Source organism: Prionailurus viverrinus, unplaced genomic scaffold (genome assembly GCF_022837055.1).
Source record: "Prionailurus viverrinus isolate Anna unplaced genomic scaffold, UM_Priviv_1.0 scaffold_35, whole genome shotgun sequence".
Taxonomy (NCBI): domain Eukaryota; kingdom Metazoa; phylum Chordata; class Mammalia; order Carnivora; family Felidae; genus Prionailurus; species Prionailurus viverrinus.
Window position 1 is genome coordinate 110411 of NW_025927605.1, and position 23885 is coordinate 134295.

General features: G+C 48.3%; 2 protein-coding genes across 22 annotated transcripts in view; both read left to right on the forward strand.

Moving 5' to 3' along the window:
- The window catches only part of LOC125158394 (RAD52 motif-containing protein 1-like), a 58930-nt gene extending 48488 nt beyond the window's left edge, over nucleotides 1-10442 (forward strand). For all 8 annotated transcript variants that reach the window (XM_047845337.1, XM_047845341.1, XM_047845338.1 and 5 more), the window contains 6 exons: nucleotides 602-2409; nucleotides 2791-2895; nucleotides 7070-7119; nucleotides 8648-8702; nucleotides 8782-8924; nucleotides 9026-10442. In XM_047845337.1, coding sequence (XP_047701293.1) covers nucleotides 602-2409; nucleotides 2791-2895; nucleotides 7070-7119; nucleotides 8648-8702; nucleotides 8782-8924; nucleotides 9026-9128 — 2264 coding nt within the window. In that variant the 3' untranslated portion in view covers nucleotides 9129-10442. The remainder of the gene's footprint in view (nucleotides 1-601; nucleotides 2410-2790; nucleotides 2896-7069; nucleotides 7120-8647; nucleotides 8703-8781; nucleotides 8925-9025) is intronic.
- Nucleotides 10443-21735: 11293 nt separating this feature from the next.
- LOC125158401 (pleckstrin homology domain-containing family M member 1-like) overlaps nucleotides 21736-23885 on the forward strand; it is a 115326-nt gene continuing 113176 nt past the window's right edge. For all 14 annotated transcript variants that reach the window (XR_007149402.1, XR_007149399.1, XR_007149400.1 and 11 more), the window contains exon 1: nucleotides 21736-21866. The gene's annotated coding sequence lies outside the window, so the exon portion shown is untranslated. The remainder of the gene's footprint in view (nucleotides 21867-23885) is intronic.

The following is a 23885-nucleotide window of genomic DNA, read 5'->3' on the forward strand; positions in this document are numbered from 1 at the left end:
CTTAACGGGTCTCGTTTTTAGTTTTTTCTGTCTAGAGCTTATGTTACGGGAGGTGCGATATAGGGGAGCAGGGACCAAACAAAGGAATTGGTGGGTGGGCGGAGAGGGCGTGTCCAGATGAGGAGCTGCTAGTGACGGGTGTTGTCCCGTGCATATGTGATGGTAGCAAGAACTCAAGCCCACTGAAGACGTAGAAGGAGGAAGACTCGTGCTCCCTCTGCCCCCGAAGCAGGACAGGGTGGGGTATGTGAAAGCCAGGAGTCGCACTAGAGCTGCACACAGTTTAGCCGGGTATCTTCCAGCCTTGGCTTTTCTTGAGGCCTGGGCAATCGGCCCTTAGGGACCAATGGAATAACTCTAAATATAGTTATTCACACTATGGAATGTTCTGAGGAAATAGCTACTTTTTCAAAAAACATCTTTTTCTCCTTTGGTTGTTGCCAATCGTAGGTCCAAGTTTGAGTTCGTCTCCTCTCTAAATGGCGCTCAAGTATTTGCTGATTCTTAATTTGCTTGACTGGCATGTATGACTGTGCATTGACAAAGAGCTGTGCTATCAGTCTTTCATTATCAAAACTCATCTCTCCTCCTTCTTCGACAGATCAGGAAGTATACCTAAGGAATGCAGAAGGATCATTCATGAAGGTATTGAAAGCTCGAAAGAAGAGCGCCAGCACGGAGCTGACTATTGAGCCAGAGAAGGCATCCTCAGACATAGATCGTGTCAGTTTGTCAGCCTTTATGAATGAGCAGCTAGACTTCAATGACGAAAGTGATGTCATTAGTGCACTGAGTTACATATTGCCTTATTTCTCGGAGGGCAATCTAGAAGACGTAGAATCGACGCTGTTACCGTTCATTAAACTTCTGTTTTCAAATGTGCAAGAGGGAGACAAGCCCGTGGGTCACTCGATGAATGACACAGGGGACCCGTCTCTTAAACCTGGATCCAACAATTCAACTTACAAGAATAAACTGAGAAAACTCTACTTTCTGGAAAATTTGTTAGATGCAGAAATTCAGGAAAAAATTGATGAGGTGAAAAACAAAGAAAAAACGGCCATGCTTATACATTCCAGCCTTTTAGGTCCCAAGTTTAAACGTCAAATCTTTCCAAAGAAATTGGAAACTGCCCAACCGCAGGAGAAGAGCCTAGATGAAGTTGAGAGTGTGGGGAAAAAGTTCCTGAGAGTGAACAAGGTCATCAAGGGCCCAAAGGGCATATGGAAAAGGCACTTAAAAGAACTGAGACGTCAGAACATCCAGAGGAAACAGAACGCCCAGCCGTCTGTGGAGAACATGGCCAAGGAAAGAAGGCTCAGGAGACCATCCCCAGGGGAGCTTCACGTGGCGCACAGGCCCAGCAAATTAGTGGGAAGCTCCTTCAACACAGAGCCTTCGTTCGTAGAGGAGCCCAAGGCAGCGGTCTCTTCTTTCCTGAAGCAATACTCTTTGGGCAGGCCTTCTGCCACCCCCGCTCCAAAATCCCCACCTGACGTGAAAAAAAAATCAAAAGACTTAATGTACAGCATTTTTCTTATACAAGATGCAAATGCTAGAGTTAGAAATATGAAGGCTTCCGGACCAGCCTCACACCCCAGAAAAACACACCGCTTTCATAAAAGTCGCTCCCGTGTGGTCCACAGAACACCCAAGGCCAAACTGAATCGAAAGTCCAGAAAGGAAAGTTCACTCAGTAATAGACAGCTGCTTGCAAAGAGGCCTCCATCCTCTGCAGTCAGGAGCCTCATAAATTCCCCTTCACGAGAGGATTTTTCATCTCCGGGAGAACTGAGTCCTCAGAAAAATCCTTTTCCAGAATTATTTGCTCCTTCAGGAACTTACAGAGAAAACACTACTGTAGAGAACACTACTGCCCAAAATGTTTCTGACGAAAATATTTCTACAGGAAACACTACTGTGCCAGAACAAACCCTCCCTGAATTCACAAACCGTAAGAATCTTTCCACTGCTAATTCTACTGTTACTGCAGACAACTCTATGCCGACCGTTAAACAAACCAATGATACACAATGGGAATACCACAATGCGGGCACTGGCTTGCCCCCAAAAGCCACAGGCTTCCCTGTGTCAAAGCTCTCGTCCTCAGGTGATCTGTTTGAAATTCAGTTAAACCAGCAGCTACAGTCCCTCATCCCCAACAATGACGTGAGAAGCCTCATTTCTCATGTTATCCGGACTTTGAAAATGGACTGCTCTGAGACCCACATGCAGCTGGCCTGTGCCAAGCTCATCTCCAGAACAGGCCTCCTGATGAAGCTTCTCAGCGAGCAGCAAGAAGTAAAGATGTCCAAGGCAGAGTGGGATACGGACCAATGGAAAAATGAGAATTATATCAATGAGAGCACAGAAGTCCAGAGTGAACAGAGAGGGCAGGAGTCCAGGGAGGTGAGGATAAATCCCTAAATGTGGGGTCTCGACATTTAGGTGGTTTAGGACATGGACCCAAGCACAAGGACCAGGGGCTCCTAGTCCGGGTCTTGTCTTGGCCACATAATTTTGGCTAAGGCAGTGATCTGCCACTTTGCTCATTTAGGAAACAGTGCCGCTGTTCCCAGAGTAGACAAAAAGAGGACCTAACATACAAGATACATAAATTCTTGAAGAAAATGCTAATGATTAAGATTACATATCACATTAGATTTGGTATATTCCTTAAGAACCTATAAGCGATTCATCGGAAAGAATGGGGTTTTAGAGTCGTTAAAGAATAGTTAACTTTCATCCTATCTCTGTTTTCTAAAAAAATTGGTCTTTCCCTTTTTTTAGCTCACAAAAGAAGTTCCAGGCTATGGCTATAACAACAAACTCATCTTGGCAATATCTGTGACTGTAGTAGTGATGGTTTTGATCACAGTTTTCTGTCTCATTGAGGTAAGGAGGACAATTAATTCCGATTCCCAGACTATATTCCTTCTTTATAATAGATTCAGAACCCACAAACTGAAAATCAAAGCCACTTTCCCACCTATCACGACTTGATATCCCTCTTCAGTCTGGAGGACTGAGATATGCTTTGTCCTTTTATTGCAAAGTATATTCCAGGGATTTTAAAAGGAACCCCACTGCCGGGAGACATCTGTGGATTGTAACCAAGATAACAAGCCATTAGCTTGTTCTGAGACATTAGGTCTAAGAAGGCCACAGTTGACATGATAGTAAAATTTCTTCAACTCAAAAAAATGATGTCGATTCGATGCACTCGCCAGGCAGCCTCCTACTACCACTGATTTCTTTCCTCGTTGGCTACAATGATGAGAGAGAAATAGTCTTCAGCTCCATGGAGCTATCAGTCATCTTGGAAGAAAGGGCATGGCTTAGAGATAAAAGTGTCATCTTGTTGATTAATTAGATGTACCCACAGCTCTCTCCTCCACTTCGCAAGGCATTGTGTAAACAGGTTCAGTTAAAACCCTGCAGCTAAAATCCTGCATCAGGCTACTCAAAGCTTGTCATAATTACAGTTGCCTATTCCTGGAGCTTGCCTGTTTACCCTTTATTCAATTATGTATGAATTGAATATATATTCAATATATTTATTCAAATATACCTATGCTTATTTTATATATATATGTGTGTGTGTGTGTATATATATATATATATATATATATATATATATATATATATTGCCATCTGTCATGGCAACCCTCCATTTCAGCCAAAGCAGCCCCTCACCATCCCCTAGTCAGACCATGCCCATTCCTACTTTTGTTGGTGACTTTGCCCACTTGAAATTCCTTTATTTCACTCTGCTGGTGGAAGTCCCATGAGCCTTCAAAAGCCAACTCGAGTTCATCTTTCTTCACAAAGCCTTCCCCGAATACTGTAATACTCCTGGACCTAGTCCTTCTGTGAGATTGTCACCATTTCTTAGGGTCTACAGTGACGCATTCCCCTCCCCTGATAACAAAAATATGCTAAACAGTTTGTTAAAAGGCAGCTCCTCAAGAGAGAAATATCAAGGTCATGGATCCGAGCAGAGATATGTAAGGCTTCCTGGTCTATCAGACTTGAGTAAAACCTGACTGGATGTATTAACTGCTAAGGAGAAACATGTCTGTCTTCTGGAGGGTTGGTCAGTAGTAAAAGCATAGAAATGGTGAGGAAGAGACCAACATGGGCAGTGCCCACCTAGCCTTGCCTAAGAGTAGAGATGGCACCTCAGGCAGCAGATGAGAGTCAGGCCCACCAGCCGGGCTGTGCCCGCGGGGCAGATGGATGGATCTGGCTACCTCAGTCCTTTCCATTAAACACTGGATTCAGCTCATTACTTTTCTTCCACTTCTCTTCTCACCAAATAGCCTCCTGATTATACTTCAGTGTGCCACCGAGGCCTGTCTCCACAGGAGGTAATGCCCAATCATGTAGACACAGATGCCCTATCTATGGAACGGATGTTTTCCTTATTGTCAAGTCATGACCTGACATTCTGATTTTGATCAATCCTGTGACATTGGTAAGGTGATATTGCCTCCATGTAGAAAGAAGTGCGTTCTCTCTTGATGAGATCAGAGTCTGATTTCTCAGCCTAAGAGCCTAGGAACTAGCGTGGGGTCAACTTACCATGACCTCTGGGAAGAGAAATCATTGGCCATTGTCCAGTCAGTACTCTGCATCTTGAGGTGGCCTGCAGCCTTTTGCTTTTGGGGAAGTTCTATAAACTCCTATTGCCGTTTTAAATTCCTATGTGGTTTAACCTTGTGTGTATATTTTTTTATGTGGTTTCATTATTTCCTCTCCCTACTTAGATGATACACTTTTTGAGGACAGAGACCATGCGGGTTTTTTCCTGTAGTGGACAATAATGATGTTCAAAGGAAGAGATGAGGCATTGTGTCAATTTCACAATGAGGAATAATGCAACCGAATATTTATGTGAAGTAGCCTACAGAGTCCAGCAATAGACAGATCCGTGGGTGACTAGGACTTTTGAAATGTTACCTTTTAGAGGCGCCCGGGTGGCTCAGTTGGTTAAGCGTCCTACTTTGGCTCAGGTCACAATTTCATGGTTCAGGAGTTCGAGCCCTGTGTTGGGCTCTGTGCTGACAGCTCAGAACCTGGAGCCTGCTCTGGATTCTGTGTGTGTGTGTCTCTCTCTCTTTGCCCCTCTCTCACTCTTACTCTCTCTCTCTGTCACTCTCAAAAATAAATAAACATTGAAATGTTACCTTTTAGTATTCAAATCAGTGGAAGAAAATAAATAAATGGTAATAGAACAACTGCTTAATTATTTGGGAGGAAAATAACAACAGATCCCTATTTCTCACCTTAAAAAAACATATTTCAGGAAATGTAAAAAAAGAGAAACAAGAACCCATCAAAGTATGAGAAGAAAATAGAATCAATACTTTTATAATCTTGTGGTGAGAAAAAGCTTTGTGACCTGATGCCACATGCAGAAACATTTGATAGATTTGATCGTCTTGTCTGATTTATGCTTGGAATAAACCAGACATCTGATTTAATCCCCACAGTCCTGTGAGGATGATATCACCATCCTTCTTTCATACATAGAAGGGGATCAGCTTAAGGCCCCTGTGGCAAAACCCAAAGCAGAACCCAGCTGTGCCTGCAGTCAGCCTGTGCTCCTATCCCACTGTTCCATCTCCTTCACGATAAAAACACTGACAAATACTTGAAACATTGAAATTCAGTGAAAGCCCTTGAAAGGATTAATATATTTCATACGAAGAGAGTTTTCTAAATCAACAGGAAGAGGACGAACAATCCAGGGGATCAAGGGGGCAAGGACTACGATGAACAGGAGGGTGTGGACAGTCCGTCACCATATCTGCCTCATGGCTTATGGGACATGGGTCTTGTTAACAAGGCCTTTTCGCCTCATGGTATAAAAATAGTCTCTGATATTTTCTTCTGTACTCTTATAATATTTGTTGTGATTTATTTATTTTTAATCTGTATGGAATCTGTTTGGTGTTTTGGTACGGTCGAGGTAGGGGATCTAACTTTTTTCCCTTACGTAAAGATCCAGTTACTTTAAAATCTTTTATTGAATGGTTCATTCTTTCTTCATGGATCTAAAATACTACTTTTATCTGGACTCTATTCTATCAATCTGGTTTTCTTTTCCTGTATCAGTATCACGCTACATACTTAACTGCAGTTGCTCTGTAAGAACGTATTTTAATGTCTGCTCTGTGATCTTCTTTTTCACACATTTTGTAGCTATGCTTGCACATTTTCTCTACCAAATGTCAGCTGGCCAGTTTTTGTTTAAAAAACTGTCTTGGGATTTGAATGGGATTGCCTTGAATTTGTAGGTCAATTTGAAGGGAACTGACATCTTTACACTATTCTAGGAAAATAGTGTCTCACATCATGTATTCGTTTCTTCTTGATGTCCTTCAGAAGAGCTTTAGTGTTTTCATCTCATCGGTCTTACCCATTCTTTGCTAAGTTTATTCCTAGGTACTTTATGCCTTTTTATTGATAATTGTAAATGGGATAATTCTTCCGTTTTTTGATTATTTATGGAACATAGGAAAGTCATTGAGGTTTACATGTTGATCTCTTGATTTTATATCTAGCCATCTTACTGAATTCTCATATTTCTTCCAATAAAATTTTAGTTGATTCTCTTGGGCCTTTTAGTTTGTCTGTAATTTCGTATGCAACTACGTCTTAGTTCTTCCTTTCCACGAGTCCATTTTTTCCCAGTGCATCAGTTAGGACCTCCTCAACACCAATGAATAGCAGCAGTGATAACAGACATCCTACTCTTGTCCTTGACTTTAAAACAGTGCTGCTGTTTAGGTTTCTGGTAGACACTTTTCTTTTCCTCCTCCCAAGAATTTTTATTAGGAATTGTCTGTTGACCGTTATCTGAGACAGTCAGTAAAATGTATTACCAGCTGCACACAAGTTAGGTGTTATTGAAGAGTCAAAGGACTGTTAAACAAATTCCTGTCCTAGGAAAAGTTATCATCTCACTGGGTAGATAAGACCTAAAATGCCAAGGAATGAATAAAGATTTGGAGGGAGTGGTTATTGTGATGGGTAACTGTGATCATGTTTTCTTCCAAAACAGATTCATTCTCATAGAGCAGCAGCCAAGGAAGGTAAAGAAGGAAGCTCAAGGTAAATATTAGTCTGGCAATCGTTAAGGTAGAATTTTCGAACTAGATTTTCAAACTCCTCTATTTCAATCCCCTTCTTTTACAGCCAGGAAATCACCAAAGGCAGAAAGAATACATATTTGGCCTAATGCTTTGCCTGGATCCAGCAAAGTTAGCTGCCCAGCCAAACCCGAGTTAGAATGGGACTGGCACAGAGCACCTGCTCACTAGACCTTTAAAGAAAGATCGTGGGGGGACGGGGGTGGAAATGTTCAGACCCGTTCCTGCTGGCGGTGGGCATCAGGCCTGGCCACAGACCTTCTCAGAGGCTCTGGAGAAGGGATAGGGAGGGCCAAAAGTCGTGGGGTGAAGGGGCTAGTCTTCAAGCATGATGGAAGGTGGAATACATGAGTCCCTCCTATAAAGTGGGGGGGAAACTTCCTTCTTCCTCCTTCTGGTTTTCGAGGCCCCGCTCTCCATTCCCTTTATCCAGACCCAATAGAATTTGAACTGGGAGAGACCTTAGATAATCATTTATCTCTTCCTTTTATAATAATGAGATGGAGAAGGAGAAAAGGAAGATGTCTTGCCGGACGGTTGTATCACTAGTACCACTAGAACCAGAAAGACGATGGTTCCTTTCCAGTTGGACACGTCTCTGACTACACTGTTCCTGGGCTGTGAACTGCATTTTATGTCACAACTCAGTGCACACATACCGTATAGATATAAGTACCTTCTAAAACAAACTTATCATACACTCTGATTCTTTCTGTTCTGTTTTTTTTAAGTTTATTAGTTATTTGGGGGGGGGGGGGTGGAGCAGAGAGAGAGAGAGAGAATCCCAAGCAGGTTCTACACTATCAGCACAGAGCCGGACACAGGGCTCAATGTCACAATCTGTGAGATCATCACTTGAGGCAAAATCAAGACTTGGGCTGCTCACCTGACTGAGCCACCCAGGTACCCCCTATTCCGTTTGTATTCAAAAAGAGTATTTTGTGTTTTAGCGCTAGCCGTGTGTTTTAAGGTGATTTCACGACTCACTCCCTCATCTGCCTGCAGTGTGAAAGTCAGTGAGCTAGATAACTGCTGGTTGGACTCAGGCATTCACTCGGTGCGATTCATCTCGTAAGGTAAAGCAGCTAGGAAAATAGAAACACCTCCCCACCCGCCAGCAAATGATGCCTGGGAGGCTAAGCCTGGCGGGGACTGATGTAAAATGCTTCTAGAGAGAGTTAGGTGCTTCTGCCGTGTGGTCACCCAGTTTGTTGACTGCACAAGGGCACTTGGCCAAGGGCCAGAAGGTGAGCAGGGTGAAAATCCTGCCTATACTTCATGTCAAGTTACATACAAAGGTCTCCCAGGGACACTGTGGGGCCATTATGGACAGACACAGGAAAATTCTGAAAGCCCAGCATGTATGGAATTATTCCTGAGATCCCAGGTCTGTGTTGATTTTGCTTGCTAATAACACCGGAGAAATACATTGTGAGAGGCATGGAAAATGGTACGAATCACTAATTGTCTGTGTGTGTGTTTCCTTCAAGGGGCTTCTTTGGATCTCTGCTGCGTAAGAGATGCTCAAAGGAAAGTGACAGTCAGGTAAATCTGAGGAGGATAAAGTACCGTGGCTGGAGAAGGCAGGGGAAACAGACCTAACATTGTCCTTTCTGTTTTCTAGGAGGGCTTTTTCTGGAGAAGGCGGCCACTTTGGCTTAGGGACATGTACAGACCTCTCAATGCCACACGCAAGAAAAACATGGCACAGAAGCTGCATGACAAGGATTCTTCTGATGAAGATGAGATTTTCCACATGGAACTAGGGTACGTGATTGGGGAAGATTTTCTCTAAAATGAGGAAATTATGAAGAGTTGAATTGTTCCTTTCGAGAGTCAAAGCCTTGGCATTCTTCTCCTTTTCCCAGGGAGCCTGGCAAAGCCAGAGCAGAGAAGGCTCAGGCCACAGATTCCACTACTGAAGAGCTGGGTGACGAGAGTGAGACACTATGTGAGGTTGTCACAGAGTGAACGCCGTCCTGCCTCAGGCCACCTACAAAGTTTACTTTCCGATACTGGCTTCTCAGCATTGCTTATAAAAGACTTGTTTTTCTCATATTGAAACGTATAGATCCATAACCAATTCTAGCCACGTGGTAAGGAACTAAAACGTAAACAGTTAAATATTTATCTACAGACAACAGGGGCCACAGGCCAGAGAAGCAGGACTGAAGCCAGAGTCCCTCGTGGTAGCCAGTATTTCCACAAGACACAGTACGGGCCAAGTAGGGTGAATGGGGCATCTTTCCCTCGCTTCCCCGATACAGTCAGTCTCTGGAAACTGGAAAACGTATCTTCAAGGGGCTTAGACTATTAAGTGAATTAACAGCTTATTCTGGTGCTCTCTCCCCTGGCTCACCAAATACCAGTTATTCACAACGCGCTTGACCCCCTGCCCGTAGAGGATCATCTCTTTCTGGCCCCTCCGTAAGGTCTTTGGGGTTGCCAGAAAATTTGGATCGCTGAGCCTACCTCCACTGTCGGGCTGAGGCCTGTCTTTCTTCCCAAGAGCTCAAACTCAGACACAAAATGTGTTGTTGGAAGTAGGGTGTTCCTCAACCTTACAAGCTAGTAGATAGTTCCCATTGGGTTTTTTTGTTTGTTTTCTTTACAAAAAAAAAAAAAGTCCCCACCCTCAGAGAGCTGGCAGGGAGATGCTGGAGGCTTAGAGTAAAGAATGTGTGAGAGCAGTAATTACCCAGGACTGCCCTGCTCAGGCCTTTATTTCAGAAAACTTATTGGTGGGGGCACTTACTGGTCACCTGTACCACACTAGCCTCTGCCGACCCCACTGAGGGTCGGATGCGTGCGGCTGGGCTCTCTCCAGTTCAGCCCAGCACCACACCTACCACTGCTTTCCTACCCAGCTCGGATCAGGGCCGCACGATTGCAAGAGATAATGCAGCACAACGTGCAGAAGACGCAAACATCCCTCCACTTCTGCAGAGGAGGGCGTTAACCAGTCACATTTGGGATGTTGGGAGGAGTCGGGGTGCCTGGGTGGCTCAGTCCGTTGAGCATCCGACTTTGGCTCAGGTCATGACCTCATGGTGTGGGAGTTTGAGCCCTGCATTGGGCTCTCTGCTGTCAGCACAGAGCCCACTTCAGATCCTCTGTCTCCCTTTCTCTCTGTGCCTCCCCCCAGCTCACACACTGTCTCTCAAAAATAGATAAACATTAAAAATAATGAAGTCATCTATACTTTCTGAGTAAATGAATGACAGATTTTAGAAAAAGGACGTCAGAGTCAAAATACAGTAGTGAATAAAAGAAATCCTGAATGAACAAGGTTTGATAATCTCTTTTCTTAATGTCTGTTTATTTTGAAAGAGCGCAAGGGGGGAGGGGCAGAGAGAGAGGGAGAGAAAGAGCCCCAAGCGGGCTCCGTGCTCAGTGTGGAACCCGATGCGAGGGACTCGATCTTACGACCGTGAGATCACAGCCTGAGCTGAAATCAAGAGTCGGATGCTTAACCGACTGAGCCACCCAGGCGCCCCTGACAATCTCTTTAGATGCCTCCAAATAAATGCTGGTGGCTTAGCGATAGGTGATGGAATATGGCACCAACCGCTGGCCACCAACAGAGTCCCCCGAGGGGACAGTAGGACTGGGGCACAGCCCAGCAGGTTTGGCAGGGTTGGTAGGAACGGTTCCAAGCGGAGTGATTGGCCCATCAGTGCCTCTTCTGCTCTATTAGTTTGCTGCTGCTGGGCAAGGACACCTGTTCTGGTGCCTGCTCCCGTTCCCCCAGCGTTTTAGTGAGAATGGCCACCAAGTGTCTGTCTCTGTGTGGTGACTTCAGTGAGCCAACAAATAACTGCGTTGAAAGCACAAGACTAGAGAGTAACAGTAATCGGAAGCAGCAGCAGCAGCTAGTTCACTATTTGCTTACTTGGTGTCAAGGCCTGGGTTGGGCGTGTTGCAGTCTTAATTTCGCCCAACAGTCCGTGAAAACATACTTTATTATCCCCATCTGGCAGATAAGGGGACAGGGCTTAAAGGATGTAGGTAACCTGTTCAGGTGCCCAAAGCCGCAAATCCAAAACTGCCAGGTAGGGGTTTAATCCAGGCCTGTTAGCTCCAAAGCCTGCTGACGGTTATACTGCCCTGCTGCAGGGTGCAGGGGTACAGAGACGTCTAAGCCATGGTTGCCATCAAAGAATCAATAATTAGAACGATGAGGATGGTGGCAGCTACTGTTTGTTGAGCACCTGCTTTGAGCCAGGCGCAGTACCAGGCCCTTTAGTCACTCTTAGGTCACAAGGGCAGAAACTCCTCATGCCAGCTCAAACTCCTTAATGAGCTGGGTGGAGCAGGGGCTGGTGGTGACTTTTTGAATAAGAGAGGTGGACACAGAGACAGAGCTGACGAGAAACCAAGAAGACCCATCTGTGCCTAGTTGGGCTTCCCGAAGTGTGGGCCGGGATTCCAGGCAACTCCATTCTCCTGTTTTAGAATATTTCCATGAGCGCAAATGTGGTTCATAAAGTGAAGCCTAGAAAATGTTGTTTCTATAACACTACCTCAAATTTGCACAATACTTACTAGTCTCAAATGCTACCCTGCCATATTTCTTTTAATTTTTTTAATGTTTATTTTTGAGAGAAAGAGAGAGCATGCGGGCAGAGAGAGAGGGAGACACAGAATGTGAAGCAGGCTCCAGGCTCTGAGCTGTCAGCACAGAGCCCGATGCGGGGCTCGAACCCATGAACCACGAGATTATGACCCTCTCTGCCACTCCTCCACTCGCACTCTATGTCTCTGTCTCTTGCTCTCTCCAAAATAAACATTTAAAAAAATTTTTTTTAAACAACAATAAGCATTTATTCCTCAAAAAACGTCTTTTTTAATGTTTATTTTGAAGAGAGAACAAGAGAGAGAGTACAAGCAGGGGAGGGGCAGAGAGGGAGACTAGGATCTGAAGCAGGCTCCAGGCTCTGAGCTGTCAGCACAGAGCCCAATGCGGGGCCCGAAGCCATGAATGGTGAGACCATGACCTGAGCCAAAGTCAGACGCTCAACCAACTGAGCCACCCAGGCGCCCCATTCCTCAAAAGTTTTGAGTCAAAATTTCAGGAATAGCTTGGGCACTTCTGCCTCTGGGTCTTTGGTGAGATTCTCAAGATACCACAGGGCTGCAGTCATCTGAAGGCTTGACTGAGTCGGAAGGGTCCACTTCCAAGGTGGTTCACTCACTTAACATGGCTGTCAAGGGGGTTGGAGGGAGGCCTCAGATCCTTGCCATATGAGCCTGCCCACATGCTGTTTGACTGAATGTCCTCACGGCATGATGGCTGGGTACCTCCAGAGTGAGTGATCTGAGAAAGAGAGACAGAAAGAAATGACAGAAGGTATCCTTCCTATGACCTCACCTCAGACGGCACAGAGCAGCATTTAGCAGTGACTTAGTCACTAAATCCAGTTCACATTCAAGGGGTAGGAATTTAGACCCCACCTTTTAAAGAGAGAAGAGTCGGGGTGCCTGGGTGGCTCAGTTGGTTAAGCGTCTGGCTTCAACTCAGGTCACGATCTCGCGGTCCATGAGTTCGAGCCCTGCGTCAGGCTCTGGGCTGATGGCTCAGAGCCTGGAGCCTGCTTCGGATTCTGTGTGTCCCTCTCTGCCCCTCCCCCGTTCATGCTCTGTCTCTGTCTCAAAAATAAATAAACGTTAAAAAAAAAATAAAAATAAAGAGAGAAGAGTCAAAGAATTTGTGAACATATTTTATTTTATTTTTTATTTTTTTCCAGCACTCATTCAGTAGATCTTTATTTTTTTTCAATATATGAAATTTATTGTCAAATTGGTTTCCATACAACACCCAGTGCTCATCCCAAAAGGTGCCCTCCTCGATACCCATCACCCACCCTCCCCTCCCTCCCATCCCCCATCAACCCTCAGTTTTGTGAACATATTTTAAAACTACCATAGCCAGGAAAACAAACCATTCTAGATATTTCAAACACACACACACACACACACACACACACACACACACACACGCAAAGGTCATACAAGCAATTGGTGCTCACCACTGGTGGGGCTCGCGGTGGTGAAGGTCAGGGCCAGGGGGGAATCGCACCACTAGCTCTCAGGTTACTTTACCACAGTTGCTTTCCATAGATTCAAAGTTGCTGCTGCCACTCAGGAAACTTCGGGAAGCCACTGCTGGGGTCACTACAGCCCCATGGCCCCAAGCCTGACTGGTGGGGAGTATGGACTCCAACATTCAGCCTGCATGTCTGCTGCTGCAGAGGAGAAAAGCATGGCTTCCGCCTCCTTCCCGCCTTCCGAATTTCACACAGGTACGCTTTATTGGCAGAATTCTGCTGTCGAGGGAATCCGTGAACTATGGTTCGTGGGTGTCCAGGACCTGCAAAGAAGGGGCTAGAAATGGGTGTCAAGAGCCAACCAACATTATCCAGCAAACCCCTCCTGACGGGTGGGTGTTCAAAGGCTTTATAAAAGGGGGGTGGTGTCCACATGGAGTAACCTGGTGGTCGTGTTTCTAAGTCAGAAACCCTGAAAGGTGTCATTCTAGCTGGGCAGCAGGTGAGGCGCTGGATGCTGACGACATACACTCATCCCCAGAGGTGACTGGAGAAGCACCTGGAGTTGATTCTTAGTTTCATCTCTGGAACGTTCTCACTGGAATTAAAGCTGGATGGACTATTGGCAATGCGGTATCTGAGAAAACATAGCCCCCGTTCAAAAGGGCTGCCAGAGAAAAGATCTCCACAGGGAAACATGATTTCTCAAAATCTAGCCTTTGGACCTCTATGCGCAAACATCCCTGGGATGCTTACTTAAAAAGCTGATCCTGAAAATAATTTAATTTCAAAGGCTGTTGGGGCACCTGGCTGGTTCGGTCAGTTGAGCGACCGACTTCGGCTCAGGTCATGATCTCACGGTTCTTGGGTTTGAGCCCCACGTCGGGCTCTGTGCTGACAGCTCGGAGCCTGGAGCCCGCTTTGGAGTCTGTGTCTTCCTCGCTCTCTGCCCCTCCCCCACCCCCCTGCTTGCACCCTGCCTCTCTCTCAAAAATAAATATTAAAAAAAAAAAAAATTAAAAGGCTGATCCTGCACACCTCCCCTGATGAAAATAAACAAAAGCAGACACTACTTAAAGTAATCCAGACAGAGTTCAGTCGGTAACATAGTATTGCAGTGCCGTAGGGGAAAGGGTTCATCGTGAGCAGGCACCCAACTGGGATTATTACAGAGGTGATGGGGTATTTCACAGGGAGAATGAGGGACTAGGGAAGGGAATGAGTGGGGGCTCTATAATCAGAAGTGAAAGATGACAAAAAGCAGGAAGGGACGCTGGCCCATAGGAGACCCATCTGGCTTTGCTGACACTTCTCAAAGTTAAGCTGCTGCCCTCTCACAGAAGCTGGGAGACAGGGGCCCGATCTTCAGGCGTCGGCTGGACTAAGCAGCCAACCCTTTAGACAGCCGGGAGTTTTGCAGGCAGGCACTTTAAGGGAGGCTAGGGTCCTACTAGGGATGCGGCCACGAGCTGCCAGCAACCATGCCCGTGTTTGTTCAAGTCTTCACAGGCCAAGCAAGGTTGAATCAAGAAGAGGGCTCGGAGGAGCCTGGCGAGCATTTGGAGAAAGAATCTGTCACCCTCCGAACCCACATGCCCACCCCTCCTGAGCCCATCCCCCAAACAGAGGGACCACTTTGACAGGCCTTTTTATGCTCACCAAACTACTGAAGTAGGACAAGGCGGACGGGGAGGTGGGGGAAGCAGAGGTTCCCCGGTGTCTTCAGGGCTGGAGGTCAGCAGGGATCTGCGGGCGGGAGACGAAGGGCAGAGCAGATTGAGGATGACCAGGAGGCTCCACTGGATTCTTAACCTGGGAGTCCCGACTGGTCATGCTGGCCGGCTCCTGCCCCCACGGAGGTCAGGGCCTCTCAGTCCTGAGGAGCACCAGGCACGACCAGCTCTGGCTCCTGTGGTCCTGGTGGGGGTATGTTGTTGAGACCTGGGGGATGGCGTGGAGCACCAGCTGGGGGGCGGGAGCACACTCATTCAAGAAGAAGAAAAGTCCTGAGGCCCGAAGCAGAGGCAGGAATGGTGCTTAGGCTGCATGTGTTCCAGGGCAGCGGCAGAGAGCGGTCTGGCGCCACACTGTGGAGGAAATGAAGATTTCAACAGTACAAAGGCCTCATCTGGATGAGGGCTACATACACCCCAGGGTGGTAGAGCAGGAAAACAGCAGGAGCCTGGCTCCCTGACATAAGAGCCACCGAACCAGCCCCAGATCCAGTACTTAACCGGATTATCATATGAGAGATCAAGAAGCTGCTTCTTAAAAACATTTCTTTTCAATGTTGACTTATTTTTGAGAGACAGAGACCGAGCATGAGCAGGGGAGGGGCAGAGAGAGAGGGAGACACAGAATGTGAAGCAGGCTCCAGGCTCTGAGCCGTCCGCACACAGCCCGACACAGGGCTCGAACCCATGAACGGCAAGATCATGACCTGAGCCAAAGTCAGACACCTGACCGACTGAGCCACCCGGGTGCCCCCAAGAAGCTGTTTTTTAATTTAACCCACTGTTGGGGCGCCTGGATGGCTCAGTCGGTTAGGTGTCCGACTTCAGCTCAGGTCAGGATCTCACCGTTTGTGGGTTCAAGCCCCACATCGGGCTCTGTGCTGACGGCTCAGAGCCTGGAGCCCGCTTCGGACTCTGTGTCTCCCTCTCTCTCTGCCCTTCCCCCACTCAATCTCTGTCTCTGTCTCAAAAAGAAATACACATTTAAAAACAAAAAGAATTAAAGGGCGCCTGGGTGGCTCAGTCGGTTAAGCATCCAACTTCAGCTCAGGTCACGATCTCGCGGTTCGTGAGTTTGAGTCCCACGTCGGGTTCTGTGCTGTCAGCCTGTCAGCGCAGAGCCCGCTTTGGATCCTCTGCCCCACTCTCTCTGCCCTTCCCCCACCTGCACTCCCCCCCCCAAAAAAAAAGGATTAAAAAAAAAGAATTAAAAAAAATTCACTTAACCCACTGTTGTGTTGGGTCTCTACTGCAGCAGCTGAACCTGTACGTGACCTGATAACAGAGGGAGTATCTGTTATCTTTTGCCACAACAGTGCTAACTAACAAACCATCCTCAAAACTCAGGAGGCTGGGAAACCGATTCTCACAGGTTGGCCGTTACCGCTGTACTTTAATGCCCTGCTGGCTGGATCGGCGCAGCTTCTCACTGCTGGTCTTGTCTCCCTGTGTTGCTGCCGGGACCCAGGCTGAAGAGGCAGCGGCTACCCAAGAGAAGCGTAAGAGAGCAAGCACTCTTGCTCTCTTCGAGCCTAAGCACGGAGCCTCTTCGAGCCTCTTCGAGCCTAAGCACGGAACCAGCCCCAAGCCCCAAGCCAGGGGATGGGAAAGTACACTGTGGCCACGAGGAGACACAGCAGGAGCGGGGATGCGGGGAGGGCCCATAATTCTCTCTCCCAGAATGTGACAGAGTCCTGGGTTAGAGGCTACAACACGGTGGCCCTGCTCTTCTAGGCGTCTCCTACGAATGGCGTGGAGTGAAAGATAGCGTCCGTCCATGTGAAGACTCAACCGCAGTTCTTATGAGGTCAGGAGCCCTGACAAGACAAGAATCACATCTCCTTCCTCTTCCCAACGCCTAGTGCCAGACCCTGCCCTCAGGGCTGACTCGGGGATATTACGGGGTGAATCTGAGACCATTTCTTCACTCTCTGCATAGGATTCCTTATGTAATACAGACTGACCTCCTAAAGGTCAGCACACAGTGCTATGTGTTTGCCCCCAAAGCTGCAAAGGGACTGTGCCATTGGGAACTGAGATGTGTACCTAGGTCTGTCTACACCGCATCCTGGATCCACTGCCTCCCAGAGGGACCTCCAGAAGAAAGGACTTCTACAAGTTAAATATCGCAGCCTTCACACTCCAGAGGAGAACCGCTTGAAGAGAGCCATGGTTGACGCTAAGGAATGCCACCATCACCACAGAATTCCAGGCACCGGGCATGTGGGTAGAAAGTATATTTTAGGGCAGTGACTCATGGTAAGTCGTTTCCTCCAGACCCTAAAACGGACTATTCCATGTCAAGCTGTCTCAGGCTCAGGCTGATAACAGGGCAGCCATAGGGGACCTAGTGGGAGCTGCGTTGTCACGGTCCAAGTCTGTACACACCGCTTGTATAACCTGCCCAAGTTCACAAAGACAATATATCAGTCGCCGCTCTTTATGCTCCAAGTGAAAGAAATCCAACTAAAATATGCTTAAACCAAAAATGTCATACAGTGTATCGGCTCACATAACCGGGAAGCCTAAGATCTTAAAGCTGGCCGCATCTAGCGCTCAAACGTCATTCTCTCCCCAACTGTCCCTCAGTTGTGCTTTCCTCCATGATGGCTTCAGGCTTCAGGATGCATGCCCCAAGACTGCAAAGATAGTCGTTAGTAACTCCAACTCTCCACTGAGGTTGAGCAAGCCTCATAAAGGAAAGCCAGTCTTCAAAAAGCCTCTGATTGGTCTGCTTGGACCCTGTATCTGGTAGGAGGAGACCCTGATTGGCCAGCCATGGCCACGTGCACCTGCAAGGTGGGCCTTAAACCAGTACTTAAGTCTCTGCTAGGGCACAGGAACTGAATAGAAAGTCAAGAGAGGGGCTGTCTCACGGCAAGTTGAGGGGGTGAGGTGACAAATGGAAGACCGGACATTGAGGCTAGATTGAACTAACCCTAAGCCTAAACTTTGAACAGGCTTTCACACGTTCATAGATGCTATTGTGAGTAAAACACAAATTCACTTAAGAGCAGGAGTGCCTTCATAGTAACTTTTGGTCTTTCTGTATTTTTTGTCCCAATTAATAGATATCGAAAGGATACCTACGATCACGAGCAGGTCCAAAGACCATTCTATTTTTTAATATTAGAAAGGGATTCTTAACTGTAGATCAAGAGAGAGGGTAAAGAAAGCAAGAAGAGGAGGGAGCCAGGAAAAGCCCAGCCCAGGAAGCAGCGAAGGAAGGTTCCAGGACAGCAGCGTATGACAGGTCAAGGAGGTAGCCGAGGGAAATGGCACTAAGTGTCATGCCAGAGCACTGGAGCGGAGTGGAGGAGTGATCGTGGCGGGCAGCACAGAAAGAGAAGGAGAAGAAATTAAACCCCGGGGGGTCAGGGGACAGAAACGAGTGCCATCGGACTACATGAGGTAAGCTCTGCGGTGAACAATACTTACCTAGTCACAATTCTGCAACCACTATCACTCGTGGGGCAAGAGTGACAAAAATAACCCCAAGAATGGAATGGGTGGGGGGTGTTAAAGACCTAACTCCTTGCCTGTGTTGCCAGGAAGTCCACAGTGTCTAAAATGGATGAATCAGAGCACCTGGGTGGCTCAGTCGGTTGAGCATCTGACATCAGCTCAGGTCACGATTTCACGGTTCGTGGGTTCGAGTCCCGCATCGGGCTTTGTGTTGACAGTGCAGAGCCTGCTTGGGATTCTGTCTCTCCTTCTCTCTCTTTCAAAAAAAAAAAATTAAAAAAAATCTTTTAAATGGAAGAATTAAGAGCTAGAAACACAAGATAGGTGGAGATAAGCACCCAAAGATCCAGCGAGAGGTAAGGAGGACCGAGGACTGGTGAGCTGGCCCAGGAGGGTGGGAATGGTCGAGGCAAGAAGCTGCTGCGGGTCATTATCTTACTTAATCCTCACGGCAACTGATATTTTCCCCAATTTACAGATGAGGAACTGAGGCTCAGATAGTTTGGGGAACTTCCCGGAAGTCACACACTCTGGCCCCTCTGCCTGAGGCGAAGGGGCCTCAGAGTGTTGTGATTTACTTCTCTTTTCTAACCACCAACCAAACTTAGAAGTTTCTATCTCCGGTGCCATCTCGAGGGGCCTATGAAAACCACTGACTGTGGCAGTGGTCTCAGGCCCACACTTGCTGGGTTGTGCTGGGCCCCGCGCTGTCTTAGGGAAGGCCTAGAAAACGGTATGGGGTAGAGCCGGTATTCAAACCTAGCATTCCTGGCTCCAAAGCCCACTTGCTCGGCCACTGAATTATGCTAGTTCTCCAGCTAGAATCAGAGCTGGGTGAGGATCCCACCTGTAGTAATTATGAGTTGTATGGCCTCGGGCCCCCAAGTTCCTTAACCTCTCTTAAGCCTGTTTTATCATCTATGCCATGGGGATAACAATGGTGCTTACCTTCAGGGTGGTCGCTAAGGATAAATCAAAATTCCTATCTGGCAAATAGGAGCCTCTATTTTCCACACCTGTTAAATCCCTTGCCCTTCAGCTCCCAGGTTAAAGAGAGATTCTCACATTTTCTCACCCTTCAGATCCACGGGTGGTAGGGCAAGAGACAGAAAAGGTTTGGGTCAAGGCTAAATTCTTGGACCTCATCCCAGAGTGACTCTCCAGGGCAGGGGCGGGGTTCAGGAATCTACACCTTAGACCCCCGAGAAATTCAGATGCCTGCAGTTCTCCTGCCTGGCTTTGAATGACTATGCGTAGTGCTTGAAATCTGACAGACCAGTGCCTTTGTGAGCGTCTGAGCCCTTCCTGCACTGGCCTCCAGCTGTGTCTGTGCCTCCTCCCTTTCCCCATTGCCCAATCTGTCTTTATCTCCCCCTTCCATTCTAATCCCCCTCCCCTTACTCTGGCCTTACTTCCTAGCTTCCTCTCCACCTCTCCGTGCACCCTCCCCTGAGCTCAGTCTGCATTCCTACCCACCAGCCCTTTCTCTACCAGTCTCTTCGCCGGCATCGCCCTTTCCTGTGTCCACCCGGAAGGCTCAGATAAAAGTTGCTTCCGCCAGGATAACCTTCCAGGCCTCTTCTCTGGCACCATGGCACTTTGCATGTACCTTTATTATTGCTCAAATTACAGGGTAACGGGAGATTTTTTTTTTTCCGGCCTCAGACTACCCGGTGGACTCGTGGCCCATGAATGGTGGAAACGTGCGCCAGAGTAAGATGGAGGGAGGAAGACAAGCCCGTAGACTTTGCAGAGGGGCCGAGAGGCCTGAGAAGTAAGAGAAGACCAGGAGACGGGGGCTCCTGAAAAGATAGACAAGAGATTACCATGCGGGGTTCCCACAGCTTTTGCAGACAGCGGCTGCGCAAAAATTCATTGGAAGAACTGAGCAGTGTTGCTGGCTCCATCTGGGGGAGGGCATGCTTGTATCAAGACACTGATGCTCTTGATGTGCTATAATTATAACCAGAAACACTATCCTTTTGCCCAGGAAGCTGGATTTCCTAGTAAATTCCTTACTTTCCAAGTTGTTTAATGCTGAGATAATGCTTTGCTTCTGTGTCCTTATTTATTTATTTTTAATGTTTATTCACTTTTGAGAGGGAGAGCACAAGCGAGGGAGGGGCAGAGAGAGAGAGAGAGAGAGAGAGAGAGAGAGAGAATCCCAAGCAGGCTCTGCACGGTCAGCGCAGAGCCCAATGCAGGGCTGGAACTCACAACTGTGAGATTGTGACCTGAGCCGAAGTCAGACACTTAACCGACCGAGCCACCCAGGCATCCCTCCGTGTCCTTATTTCTAACTTTCTGTTCAACTGTTAACCATACTAAATGTACTCAGATTCATCTAGTCTAAAATCGAGGAGAGGTGGTTCTCGCTCCTAGAGAGAGAATTATTGAAGAGGCAGCCCGCACACACTCAGGTGCCACATCTCCAACAGCTGGTTTTATAAATGGAAACAGGCACTGGGACCCCTTCTTCTCCCCTTCCCAGAAAGGCTGATGGAGAGCCTGGCCCAGATCAGTGGAGCTTTCTTCCAAGACCTGTCCCGTTCCCAGACCAGCCCTGTAGACACCCCCAAAGTCCCCCTGGACCTGCAGGTAGCAGTACCTCTCCACCCCAGTACTCACCCCACACTCAGGCCCTAAGATCCCATTTGACCTAAGCCTGCAGGTATGAAGTGTCCAAAGCACAAGACATCTCTCCCCACCCCCACCAACACACACTCTTGACCTTTTGTTCTGAGTCCATGTGAAAGAGAAATAGCAACTCTACCAAGTAAAGGAAACAAACAACTTCCTGGCTAGATGAGAATAACCAGAACCTTAAGCTTCATGCCTGGGGGCTGACGGGTACCTAAAGGTGCTCCCTTGGTGATAGCGGTGATCAAAACCTGTATGCTTTTCCTGAGAACCACCAGGCGGGAAGCACCTACTGCACTGATGCCCTCAGGGAGGCAAAACTAGGGTAGACGTTATTGGTCCGATTTTACAAGTGGGAACCTTCCGGGCAGGAGGCCAACAGACAGCCTCCATGGTAGATAGTGCTGTGCCCAGGCAAGGTCATGAACCCAGAAGGAGGCCGGGATCTAGTGAGACGCAGACACTGCTGGGGGCGGGCAGTAGGACACGTTCCGCCCGACACTGGTGGGCTAGCCTGGTGGCCTCGCCTCTTCGTGCGCATCTCGCATCTCGGGTCGCAGAGTGCCCAGCCTCCCAGATCACTCACCTGCTCTGGGGCTGGTAACTTGGGCTTTCCTGAGCGCTGGCCCCGCCCCGAGGCTCGGCCGGCCCTGCGATTGGCTCCGCGGTCCGGGGGCGGGGCCGGACGCCGAACCAACGTGATGGCGTCAGGCGCCGCGAGCGCCGTTTCCTGTTGTCGCTGGCCGGGAGGCCGCAGCGCCTGGTCCGAGGCTTAGGGGCTGCCTTGGCCAGGAGTGCCCCGCGCCCCCTCCCCGCTCCCTCTGGTGAGTTAGGGGTCAGAGGGCGAGGAGGGTGAGAAGGGACGGCGGGGCCGAGACGAGAACGGGCGATGGGTCACCAGCCCTGTCCGTGATCGCAAACCCTTGGTTGCTTTGAAACTGTCCTGCTTCAGAGCCTTTTCCCTTCCCCGCCTGAGCCCCGCACCCTACCCCACTCGGACCCGAGCCTTCAGCCCAAACAGCCAGTGCTGACCCGTCCCCTTCCTCTTCTTCAGCCGTGACCCGAGCCCAGCCCTTACCCTCACCCCTTCACCACTGGTCTTGCGTAAGTGCAGCCACACTCGACCCCACGGTAGCCCACTTCCAACCCCTAGGACAGCCACTTCCCTCCGCCTCCCTCTAACGCATCTCATTCTCACCCCTCAACCCCTTTGGCGATCCCAGTGCTCCACGCAAACCTCCTCGAACCCCCCCCTCCCCCCTCCCCGTCTTTCTGGCTTACCCCTTTTCAGGCTCAGCTTTCTTATCCCAGCCCCCCTGCTCAGCCCCCCAAGGTCTGCTCAGCCAAAACACCCACCTCCCCCCACTCATTTAATACCTACCACCACAGTAGATGCCCTATTGCGCTTACCCCCCTCTTCTTGATAACTCTGATCTCAGCCCTATCTCAAGTCTTGTATGTATCTTCTTGTCCTCACCCACTCAACCCCTAACTTCCAAGCCCACCACATACTTTCTTTCCATCCCCAGCCAGCCTGAGGACACTTCATTCCTGAGTCTTGGCTAAACCACCCCCCGACTCTTGCTGCCCTAGTTCCCACCACCCCTACCCAATCTTGCTGGACTGACGTCTTCCTATCCCCATTTCAACTCTTCATCCCAACTCTGTGCCCATTCTTCCCTTGATGTGGTCCCCATTTGATCTGAGAACCTAGTGCAGTCCCCTGCCAACCCCACCTGCTTTCTCAGAGCCAGGCACTTGCCGAACACCTCAATTGATGCGGGGCCTCAGATGGTAAGTAAGTGTGGAGGAGTAGAGATCCTTCTCCCGTAGGTCAAGTGCTTTTCCTGGATGTCAGGTCCCCTGTAGCTGTCCTTAAGGATTGTGTTTCTGGCATCCATATTACATTACTCGCGTTGGCTGCTGGAATGGTAGGTATCATCCAAATACCTGGAAGGTGAGGGATAGCTACTCATTCAGCTGGGGCAGTGGAAGCTTATCACTTCCTTTTGGGTGATGATCTGGAGAAACTCAAGGGGTTCCACTGTGTGGGGTTGGCTGTGGTCACAGAATCATGTCCATGTGTATTGCCCTGCCGCTTAGAAAGGACCCTCACCCAGTGCTCCTCCTGGCCAGAACTGGTTGTAGATTAGTCCCGCTACCGAATGTGCCGGAGGTGACGTTACATGTTGTGAAGAGTAGAGATGAGTGGATCCTGGGGACGCCGAGGCCTCCGTGGAGGCTGTTGAATTGCTTCCTCTTTTTGCAGGTGCTGGATCATTGAGTTTTGACCATTTTGATTACCCATGAACACAGAGAGTCAAGTTATCTCAGAGTAGCTAGACATTCTTAGGGCACCCAGGCTCCATTGTTAACATTTATAATCTCCTGGGATTTGAGGGTGCACCTCCCCTCTAAGTTCTGGTGACCAAACTCCACAAAGGATTGGCCATTTGACAGCCATTGTAAAGGACCCCAAAGAAGACCCATTGTCTTTGCTTGCATTTATAGTCTCACGCCTTTGAGAATTGGATGTCCTTTGACCTTCAATATCCCCTTCCGTTAAGGTGTGATCTCTGAAGGGTTTCAGCCTGTTGGCAGCTTGGGGTAATGGAAGGAGTTCCACAGTGACCCCACCGCTGAAAAGTTGTATACCTCAACCTCTTACGGTCTGCAACGGTCTGAGCCTTTTTATTTTACTCATCTGTTCATTCAGCAAGTATTTTTTGAGCACCACTGTGTGCCGTGCACTGTTTGAAGCATTAGAAATACAATGGTGAATGAGTCAGGCAAAGGTCCTGCTTTCATTCACTCAGAGTTTGGTCCTTGCCAGAATCTTAAGG